The sequence below is a fragment of the Patella vulgata genome, chromosome 4 (genome assembly GCF_932274485.2).
Source record: "Patella vulgata chromosome 4, xgPatVulg1.2, whole genome shotgun sequence".
Classification (NCBI taxonomy): domain Eukaryota; kingdom Metazoa; phylum Mollusca; class Gastropoda; family Patellidae; genus Patella; species Patella vulgata.
Genome location: NC_065882.2, coordinates 26,594,692 through 26,606,734, shown reverse-complemented (window position 1 = coordinate 26,606,734; position 12,043 = coordinate 26,594,692). Strand labels below are relative to the sequence as shown.

At 32.3% G+C, this 12,043-nt stretch overlaps 1 protein-coding gene across 4 annotated transcripts in view; it reads right to left on the bottom strand.

The window, feature by feature from the left end:
* LOC126818331 (phosphatidylinositol 3-kinase regulatory subunit gamma) overlaps positions 1-12,043 on the bottom strand; it is a 112,909-nt gene that overhangs the window by 8,285 nt on the left and 92,581 nt on the right. For 3 of the 4 annotated variants that reach the window (XM_050545670.2, XM_050545671.2, XM_050545672.2), the window contains 5 exons: positions 11,582-11,688; positions 7,784-7,918; positions 1,763-1,843; positions 336-384; positions 93-215 (listed from right to left, as the gene is read on the bottom strand). In XM_050545670.2, the coding sequence (XP_050401627.1) occupies positions 93-215; positions 336-384; positions 1,763-1,843; positions 7,784-7,918; positions 11,582-11,688 (495 nt within the window). Of the gene's footprint in view, positions 1-92; positions 216-335; positions 385-1,762; positions 1,844-2,348; positions 5,117-7,783; positions 7,919-11,581; positions 11,689-12,043 lie in introns of those variants that run through there. The other variant, XM_050545673.2, reaches the window with a different exon arrangement.

The following is a 12,043-nucleotide window of genomic DNA, read 5'->3' as shown; positions in this document are numbered from 1 at the left end:
TGTAAAGATATTAAAATAAAGAATTCCATAAATAAATACATCACATAATTTTTGTACTTTCAATGAAAAATGCACATAGTATCCTAACTGACCTCGACATTGAAGACCTTGATGAACTAAACCATACAAAAATTTATCACAAAGATGACAACGCTGCATTGAGGAGAAATTGTACTCTGCAAATCTATGCTCTGTGGCTGCTGAACACCCAGAGGCTGGAATAAAGAATAAAATCAATTAGTGATTTAAAAAATAAAAGACATAATAAGAGATTCAAACTGTTTTAAATGTATCTTGTATTAAATATTGGTATGTTTAAAGAAGAATCAAAATACCTTCCATATCAGCACACTGCACTGGCGGTAATCTTGAAGCATACGGTTGCTGAAAATATATCACAGAAAATCAATACAACTTCACTTATATTTTTTGAAGCACTAAAAGTATTCAATTCCATTGTTCTTTCATTGTTAATCAATTCATCAGTGTAGTACGGGGAAAAAAAATGGCAAGTTTTAGTCCAATTAAATCTAACCACAAAACTATCGAACTACATTCGGCAGCCAATTTGACTCATTAAGTGGAAGTACTTTATAATTAGAAAATTAAAATAAACGAGTTTAAGTTTGGTATCCTGTACATAAGAAGAAAAAGTATCGGAAACCGGTAGTTCAACTTGAATTAACTTTCATTAACAGTAAGATATAAAAAGTAGATACGTACAATGAATGTAAAATATGTTTAAAGACATAATGATCTACTTGAAATAAACCATACAATATTTTCAATAAGTACTTTTGCATTAGCTAGGTTAGAAGAAGATGGGGGTGGGGATTTTTAACTTGGTTAAGTAATTATGCAAATTTGATACCACTGTTCTTATATATCTATTACACCTAGTAAGAAATATTGGGTGTATGAATATCAATAATATTTGGGTGTTTAAAAAAAAGCATTTGATAAGAATCTATATTCTGTCTGACATCTGACACGTAGTCTTACACTGAAAGTCATAAAGACGCCATATTAATATTATTAAGCACCTGATTTCCTTTTCAAAGTTAATTATTTCTGAACACTACGGCTTTAAAAACAGGACATTTCCTATAATTGAAACCGATATTGGGTGTAATTATGTAATACATATAAATATGTTGCACTGAGTGACATAGATCACAAAGGAATATTTAGATATAAAACAGTTCAATAATCCTAGTAGAATGGGGGTAATAATATGACTAAACCCTCAAGGCAGCAATGAGCAATTTACGTTAAATTTCCTTTTATATGCGAGAAGCAATACAGTACAAGAATGCATGTGTTGAAATAGGCTTTGACGTTTCTGGGTTAATGTATGAGTTACGCTTCAGTGAAAAGTCCAGACACGGCTGTGACCTTTTAAGCTTTATTCTTTCTAACTACATATTATGAGCAACCCATCTTTTATACTTTCTTTCTCTTGCTTATCAAGTACTGTCCCGTCACATTTAACACAATTTTAATGTAGTCAGTAACTTTATGTAGGCTTAGATATGTTTTTAACTTAAGACAACTGCAAAGGCACGGTTATAGTTTAACTAGCGTTAGTTATAAAGTTTACAGGCTGTCTTCTTTTTAAATTCTGCAGACATTTAAATCTACTCTACCTGGGAAAAAAGCTACTTAACTCGTTCCTCAGAAAAAGCTACTTTAACCAACATAGGAGTCTGATGGCATAGGGAAAGATAGAAATTTTTAAGAAGAGTAGGCCTATAAGACTTACCGCGTCTGAGTTCTGCCCACACAATTCGTCAATGCACACTAGAATAGATTTTTGATGGAATTCGTCTTTTATTCCCATTTCCTGAAACAGAATAAATTAATTACTACTAAATACTATGAAATTAGACTGTTGAAATTTGTTAGAACAACATTTTTACTGTTGGGTAAATCGGTTAATCAATTCCTCATAATAAACCTGAACTATTATAGGCCTACATTTTTATACATTGAGGATAAAAAAAGTTGACTGGCCACTATCAGTTAATATACAGAAACAACTTTTTCTTTCAAATAAATCCTAGATTAATACACCATCAAAGGCACAAGAGAAAATTATCTAATGATTAAAACTGATCCACTTCTCCACAAATATACCGCACCGGTACCATACAATTTCTATTCGGTGGTAATAGGCATAGTTCTTTGTCCAATAATATAGACCATTCTCAAGAAATAACGGTGTAAACGAACTACATGTCGATTTACATTGCTCGTAGCAGACGAATGAGAGGAAAAATATATCGTTTGCGAAGAAAGTAATGGCCAGTCAGTAGCACAAAAACCAAGAAGAAAGTAGGTTAGCCTACCTGATATTTATGAGCTTGTGTGAAGCCATAACCACAATTTCCATAATATAAAGCCATGAAAATAGTTCACATTTACAAATTAAAACTACAAATATATTGTACTTTTAATTGTTAACGTCTTTCCTTGCACATGTGTCTCCAGCAAATCGAACGGTAAATGTTGTACAGCACATTAACATTCGACCATACAGTAAGCTGTCTACTGGTTAACTGAGTAAATGTATGACGACTTGCCTGCGCCAGCTCTGTGCTAGCTGGCTTTCGTCATGATTCTATTTATAACTTGTCAAGCATTTCACCCATTCAGTAGGTCACAACTGCTGCTGCAACAAGGGATGTAGGGCACAGGCAGATCACATGTCACACGGTGACCTGAATTAGTTGGAAACTTGCCAAGTAGAGGCTTTAGGACAATTTTAGTAAATCACCTTGAAATTTGACTACCGGTACTTCAAATGCTATTAACTTACCAACATGTATATTGTCTAACACAATGTATCAAATTAAATATTTACTGAATACAAGAAACAAAACTCTGGAACACTTAAAGGAGCTAAATTACTAATATTTGAGACCTAGAAATTGACACAAATGGGTTGCAACGCATATAATAATGTAATATGAATGTATATAAACTGATTTACATCCAATCTTTTCCCTTTTTACTCTAATTTCAAATCAGTTATGTTTATCGAAATACACCAGAAGTCTCAATCGCATGGCAATCTCTAACGTCTGGTTATTCCAGTCCACACCGATAGTATTTATTGCGCATGCTCTCCAGTTAAGAATATGGGGTCACCATTTGGCATAACTTGTGGAATATGTCTAGTCTCGTTCTTCGAGTCCCTTGTTACAAATGACGATGAAACGCGAAGAGTCCATATTGAATGGTAGTCTTTGGAGTCCGTGATTAAGGCCTATAGCTCCCTGTACAGTACCAGTTTTTTATTTCAATTATTTTTAAAAATTCTTGAGCATATGTCTACCATTTTATTTACAATAACGTCAAGGCCAGGAAATCTTATTTTTTAACTAACAAAAAAAAAGGCACCAAGCTAAGCAATGACACATGAACATTGAGAGAGAGTGAGAGAGAGAGAAATAAACTAGGTCCTTACGGGACTTACATATGGTTAAATTTTATTTCAACATTTTATTTGCAGTGGGAGACTTTAGCAGTGGGAGGAAACCGGAGGACCCAGAGAAAACCCACGAGGTTGGACAGGCAACCCTACTCCCTGTCAGGTACAACTGGGAAATAGAAACCAGGACAGTTGACTCAATGACAGACCTTATGATACAGCACGCACATGCTAACCATTCGGCCATCCAACCCCCATGAACATTAAAAAGGAAAAACTAAGTATCACAATAATTTAGTACATGACTACATGCCTTTATTCTACATGTAGTTCTATTTTTTTTTCCAAATTTCTTTTTCTTTTTTTTTTTTTATAAACTCAGCCACCCTAAAAAAGTCGTTCACAGTCGACATAACGTCATCATTACTAGAAAAATGATGACCGGCTAGTTTCTTTTTCATTTTTGAAAACAGGTAGAAGACTGACAGAGCCAAATCGGGTGAGTAAGGTGGATGGTCAATGAGTTCGAAGCCACAATCATGGATTGCTTCAAAACTGCGCAGATTGTCACGGGACACGTTTCTGATCCGCAGCCAAGAGCTTTGACACCCATCTTGCAGAAACTTTTGTCATTCCTAACTCGTTGGTGATAATGTGCTCAACCCTCTTATGAGAGATGCCAACACCAATGGCAATATGCAGAGTGGTCAATTGTCTATCAGCCATCATGTCATGCACCTGGTAATGTTTTCTTGAACGGTTGGCTGTTGATGGCGTTCAGGATGCGGATCATCTTCAAGGCTCTCTCTGCCATGCTTAAATTTCGAAGCCCACTTCTTTACTATGATGGGATTAGTCCTTTCAGTTGCAGGTACTTGATGACTGCCCTATAGCCAGTTTTGTCCAGTTCTGGTGATTTCAATGGGTAGATTCACAAGATGGTCTGGTACGAGGACAATAACAACACTACAGTTGCAGTTCTTAAGTCTATGATTCATTCAATGATTGTACTTGTTGGTTGCAAAAGTTTGTTTCAACCCCACTGAGCTATCCTTTTCAGACGTAGAATTCTTAAATCAGACCCTCGTAATTATCTAAAAACTAATACTTTATTTAATGTACAAATAGCACTCAATTTCAACTGTATTAATACTGCCTTTGAAATGAAATTGGGTTTAATGTCCTACTCTGACTGGACTAATGAAGACGAGCATATGCCATACAGTGTGCTATGAGGGAAATTTTGCCCAGACAGAGGCACTACAAACTACTCTTATTTTAAATTCCAACTGCCAAGGGATCTTTCATGTGCATACCAATGTGTACAAAGGACCTGTTTTTCACTCCATCCAAATGATAATATGTTGTCCCTTGCCACACCCTTTCGTCCTGCACCACTGACAAGGGGGAACCACACCAGAAAATCCAGATGAACTTTCTCGGCCAACGCAGGAATCGATCACAGGTCCTCCAGGTTAGTAAGCCAACGTCATACTCACTGAGTCACAGTGACTCACCCAAATTCAAATAAATTTTTTAATTTACACTGATAATCCAAATAAGAGAGAGAGAGAAATGGGGTTTAACGTCCACTCGACACAAACTAGGTCATTTTGGGACTAACATATGGTTTAATTTTATTTCAATAATTCGCTTGCGCATAGGGGTCTTTAGCAGTGGGAGGAAACCGGAGGACCCGGAGAAAACCCACGAGGTTGGACAGGCGACCCTACTCCTTGTCACGTACAACCGGGGATTCGAAAACACGCCAGTCGACTCAATGACAGACTTTATGATACAGCACGCGCACGCTAACCATTCAGCCATCCAACCCCCCGATAATCCAAATAAAGACACACATATAGCCTCAACATGTGGATTAACAAATAAGATTTGTTCATAACCTTTGAATCCGATTCCAATTTTTTTACCTGAAGCAAATTACTAGTCATATCTGTGTTTACGTGCCCATAAAGTAGATAGATTGATATGAAAACATTATAATAACAAGAAAACTTTATTACTCATCCATAAGAAAAAAAATCATAATTAAAAATGGACAAATATTTTATAATTTGTGCTTGATAACGACATGGGGACACTTATCTAAAGGTTGTGTTATATGCGTACAAACTAGTGATTGTTTTTCATACAAATTGTATTGTGTTTTAAATGTGTTCAATGACTAAATGCCACTCGAGGATTATATTTTATAATAATATCCCTCTTATAGCCTAGTGTTTTTTTATTAGGACAAACTAGTGCTCTTTTCAACAATTTCTACTGTTACAACTGACCTCTTACAAACTCCTTTTTACCTTATAATAGAAAGCTATTAATATTCCGCTTTTTCTTTACTGTTCATTCAATAGTAACCATGGTAAAATCTATGTTAAGAAGAGAGCAATGGCCTAAATCTGTGTGACCACCTACATTTATATATACACATATACCTATGGACTATCCGATATTGATTTTTGTCTAGTTGGCTTTCTCCATAATAATAATATGTTAATATTCTTTATTATAGAGCTGACTATATCATAATACATCTCTCAACAACTTATATTGTAACAGTCAACCTATACTGTATAATAATATTATACTCATTACTAAATAACTTGTATTTTATATCACTTTCATGTAGAATTATTGTATTAACCAAACAATATTATTATAAATGTACATCCTTTTTAGAAAAAATGTATAAATTTAAATCACACCAGTTGTATAAAGAATGTTCTCTAATGATATTTAAAGTATTACCTGAATAATTGTATTAGTTATAAAGCAAACTTTACTAATCAAAAAGTATTTTATTTTTCCCTGATAAAAACAATTTGTGGGGGAATATCACTGACAAAAAACAAAACCTCAGTGAAATCTGATTAAAACCCCAACATATTCAATAATATCTATAGAAGTATTCATTAATTTAATTAAAAAATCTTTTTTGAGCAGCAGGGATGTGACCTGTTGTAAATTATATCCTGTAAATTCTGTATTTAAGACAAAAAAATGAACAAAATATGCGGAGAGTTTGTCAACCACAGATGTTATAGGGTATTATTTATCTTATGATCTTTGATTTTATAATAAAGTGGATATTTTTGTTACTTTTAAATAGATAATATATAAAATAAATCAAAATATATGAGTAAATATATACAGATTTGCAGACATATAATTTTGGGAGTAGGTCAAAAAGGAAGAATATAGAAATGTGAACAGGATACTGTACATATATATGTTGGGGGGCGGGCCAAGGTTACAAAAATAAAACTTTGACAAACTTATGTGCTATTTATTTACAAGTAAAATTGTAGATCAAGGCATTATATTGTTCATTGAGGCCAAAATAAATTTAACTTGATTTCTAGTTAAATCTGTGCATGATATTGTTTATGACATAAATATATGGAACCAAAACATCCAACAGAATTTTCCATTTCAAATTTGAATAAAACCAACACAGAATTATTTAACAAGTACCCATAATCTAATACGATAAAGAAAATAAAATATATTAATCCTGAATTTAAACATACATGAAATATTTACTATTTCTGCATTAAGGTATACATGAAAACAAACGTTGCCTTGAAAAACCATGCATAATAAGTATTTTGACAAGCTCTAATAATTTTAAAAATAGATTGCCAGGCAACAAAACATACGCCCAAGTAGCTAAGATGTCTTGGCAGTCAACAAGGGCTGTCAAATATTTTTTCTTTTGTCGGTAATGAAACATTTATAAAACACTCAAATCTGATTAAATAACAACTCATGAAGTATTATCAGAAATCAGTAGAATTTGTTTGGCTTCTAGTTTTTAGTTCTGCCCTATGCTAACAAAACATTTAATATCATGGATTTAGCTGTTCAAGTTATCAAAATTCATTGAAAATCAATAAAAATATTCGTTTCATGACCTTAACACAGTTAGTAAATTTGAAATTAATCGAATGATAACTTTGGCCTGTAGAGCCCACAAGATTTTTCAAAGTAATCAAGGGCCATAACTCTGACAATTTATCGGAATTCCTTGAAAATCAGTAGGCTTCTTCGTCTTATAAACTTAATCACTGTATAAATTTAAAGTCAATCGGATATTAACTTTAGCCTCTAGAATGACAACACGATTTTTGAAAGTGATCAAGGGCCATAACTCCTGTAGTAATTATCGGTAATCCTTGTTTATCAATAGACTTCTTTGTCTCATGCGTATCAATTTAAAGTCAATCGGATATTAACTTTAGCCTCTAGAGGTGGATGTTGGACTGATGGCTGGACAGGGGCGACGACAATATATGACATTTCAATGTGGGCATATAAAGGAGGAAAACCTACCCTTAATTTTTCTTCATCCATGTTATTCAGGTCTCGGCCTGTGATGTTTGCTTCTCGAAAGGTTTCAGCGTATCGATAGAGGTTCAAAGCAGCCATCCAATCAATCACATTATTAACTGTCCAATTTTCCAATGGCTATAAAACAAATGAACTAAATTATACTACTAATTAATAACTTCCTTACCATACATTTGTTGGGGTTTTTTCACATTTAGATGGACCACCCACCACTATTTAACTATATATTTTTACCCCTGTCCACAGCCAATTTTCCTCAACAATACCATATTTAACAATGTTTTTTTTTTGCTTTTAATACAAATGCCATTTTTCTAAATAATTGTTTTTTTCAAAAATAAAATTATTTTTTAACTGTATTATCATTTTTTGGGGTTGTTTTTTTTTTTGAAGGGATGTAATCAAAAATTTAAGAAAAGTCATATCTTCAGTACCGTGTAATGTATTAAAATATATATCTAAGCTTAGAGGTGACATGATTTGGAACAGGATGTAATTTTTCAAAGTGAAAATTTTCAGTTAATGCTGTACATACTTAGTAGTTAATTATTTCTTAAATAAAACATGGTTCATGCCTTTTAAATTCACTGTGTGAAATTACATAAAGAAATTTGGACTCTTTTCAGATACAAAAAAACCCATGTTAATTCATTCCTAATAATATGTGGAAATACTTCAATGTCAAAAGTTTAAAATAGTTATTCATATTTCCAATAATAAATGGTTAATCATATAAATGTAGGTTATTCATTCATGTAATAACTCCACAGAACTAAACCTATATATGGGATCATTGATTTTTTTTCTTAATTGAAAACTCAATATAATCATTCTTTCAACTGTTCTAACCGATTTAATGATGTAATTCCCATCACAGAGCTAGAGTTCAATGTTTGCAGTCCTATAAATCTTATAATCCAACCTTTATTATACATGGACTATTTTTACAAGATTTTATATATGGTTGCAAATTTATAATAATATGGTATTGGCATTAAGCTTCTATTACTTTTTTCTGACTTCTTCAAATCATGAAAATAAATCGGCTAAATAATGCAATAGTACAAGCTGAATACACTCTTTACACCAGTACACAGCACAGAAAAGTCAAACGCCAGATGTTAAAAGGGGAGGCTTGTTCCCATTGGTTGAGATATGGGTTAATGTTAGGTTGCGGCCTTATTGGTATTTGGCACTGTTGTACCTCCTGTGGTTGGCCAATAGGTTATGAGAGATTCAACATCATCAGTAATACAAGAAGATAAAAAATAGCCTATTATCTTTAAAATCTTTCAGCCTTAATGTCACCCCAATATCGAATTTGGGAAGAAATTATGAAAATAAAACCATATTAACAGTAACATACAAACAAGTTAAAAGCACAGAAAACAATAAAAATAGGTTAAATCCATTTGATGTCAGTGGTTATTTTTGTCAGATTACATCTGAAAATTTTTGGATGACAAAAAATAATTATTGCAAAACTAATTGGCTAAATGGCCCCAAAAAACTAATATCTAATGTAATGTTATCCATAATATTCTTAAATTTAAATCAGAAATGATGGCATACCAGCTATGTTATTTGTCAACAAGCCATTTTGTAATGACTGGCAACATGTTTACTTTAAAAACTTGTTTCTAATTTAAATCAACTGGTTTAATGGTAGAAGTTACAGTTACTACACCATGAAATACCTTTAAATTTAACTATTCACTCGACCTTAATGAGGTGATTAAAACTTATTTGTCATTTTGTTCACTTAGCTACAAAGTACATTAACCTGAACTGACCAGGTCAACCTCACAATTTAATTTGAATATTAATGTTAATATGTCAACAACAGGGTCCTAATAAAACAGTTGGTTACAGCCAACCCATGACACAAAATAAAACTGCTACATTTGTTATTATATTCATACATGCTAAGAGTAAAAATCTTTTTCTTCATATTTATGTGTAAGATGTTGTCTGCCATAAATGCTTAGAAAATGAACAGATAAAAGTTTCTGTAAATATATATACAAATTGACAAGTTTTAATGTTGGAGGTAAAGAAAATCTGTCAATATTTATGTTAAACTGTAGAAATTCAACATTTGATAGAGATGTCTGAGTGTCCCTGACATTTAAAACTCAAATGTATTTTACAAATTATAGAGATCATTTTACACTAATTATCAGAAGTCTACAAGGTCTTGTATTGAAATTCTCTGGTACAAAGTATTGCCTAGTATAATAATAATTAAGGTCTATATTATAATCCTTATAATATAAGACATAAAGAAGTAAATTTCACAAATTAAAGACACTTATATGTATACTACTTCTGAATTTCATAAATTCAGAAGTAGTATACCCATATAAGTGTCTTTAAAAAAGGTCTATATTGAAAAAAAAGATTTTCCAGATTGGTTAAATCATAAGCATCAAAGTTTATTACGGTAGGTACACAATTACGGAATCGATTACTACTAAGCAATGTTTCAATGAAGATAACCTCTTATTTATCAAACCAATAATAAAAATATGTGGATGGAAAACAATCATATATAACAACAATAGTAATGAAATATAATTAAAATTGATTGGGGATCAAATACAATTTGTACCTTGTGTTAATATGTTCAATTACTTAATGTCTGTCAAAATGTTTAATTACTAAATGTCTGTTCAAGAAAAAAAGTCTATGCACTGCTACAGTAGATTTTAATTTTTCAAAGTAAAATTTACATTTTTTTTAAGGAAAGACATTATTTAAATTCCAATTGTTATTTCTGGCCAGCCAGTATGTTTTGTATTATTTCACCTAAATGCTCCTTCTAAATCATGCAATTGCAATTAAATTCTAACAAAATCATAGATAAATAATGATTCAGGAAGTTCTACTTCTTTAATGTTATTTTTCTGAATAGTGATAACTATAATAATGTTAGGCGTAGTATTTAATTTAGCCTTAGGAGACAAACTTCATCTATTAATTTCTGGAGACTAGCTTGGAAAAGGATATATACCTGCCAAGTCCTGTCACCGAGGGGTTAACCAAAGGTCACTTGTGATGTTTAGATTCTATTTAATGAGTAAATCAATCACAATATCTGCTATATTATAAGGTAAAAAATGTTTTTGGAAAGATTTTATCAGATGTTGTGAATGGCCCTAAGATAAATAATAATCTATGTGTGTATGTGTAACATGTATTCAACATTAGTGAAAAATAAAACAGCTACAGACAGGATTAATAACAGCTTAATATAAAATCTATAATTTATAGCATTTCAAACAGAAAACAACATCGTGTAAGAATCAAAACATTTTATATTTACATTTTCTGTTTGCATTTTCCAAAATACCATCACTAACATTTGACAGGCTAAAGGGTTCACAAGGTTTTACAAAGAGTGCAAGAGGAATAACTATTGAAGTAATTACAGAAATTGCTGAAATTCAATGGGATTCTTTGTCTCGCCAATCTTAACATTGCATATATATTTCAGATAGATCGGAATGGACAGATATCAGTGTAGGGGCTGAAAATTTATGTTGTGTAGAAACATGGTATGTCTAAATTAACCTTAAACTAACAAACCCGGATCGACACCCCAACCACTTCCAATCGCTGATTAGTGCATAATCTGTAGTGTATGCTTTACACCACTAGGCAATGCAACACTACTTTATACGGCTCAAATCTAACAATTATTTTGGAACAAATGTGGACTGCACTTGTGTGAATTGGCTCTCAAAAATATAATTTAAATATAGAAAGATGAGAACTTACAACCGGGTTTGGAATATAATCAGGTTTTAGAATAGTACGTTCTTGAGTTGTACACTGAGTTGTTGATGCTCTCCCAGAACATTCACTATGGTAACATTTGCCACACCCTGAAATAAAACACATCAAAACATATTAACTCTTTCCAAGTTTTGAGTTCAAATGCAAGGACGCCCTCGGCGACACAAACTCTAGCTATACTACTTATTGGCATGAAAATATTTTGCAATTGGAAAATTCTGATTTCTTAGATCAAGGCAGATGTTGAGAGCTCACAACAACTATACACATCTGTGATGACAAAACATGTCAACATTGAAAAAGTAGGCATATAAAACTGGATTGTTATTACGGTACATGCACATGTTTTATTTCCCAAAAAGTTTTTATAATATAAGTAATGATATGGATTGCCATGTGATACATTATTTGTTCGCTATTTTAGGTTATGAATTTAATTTTCAA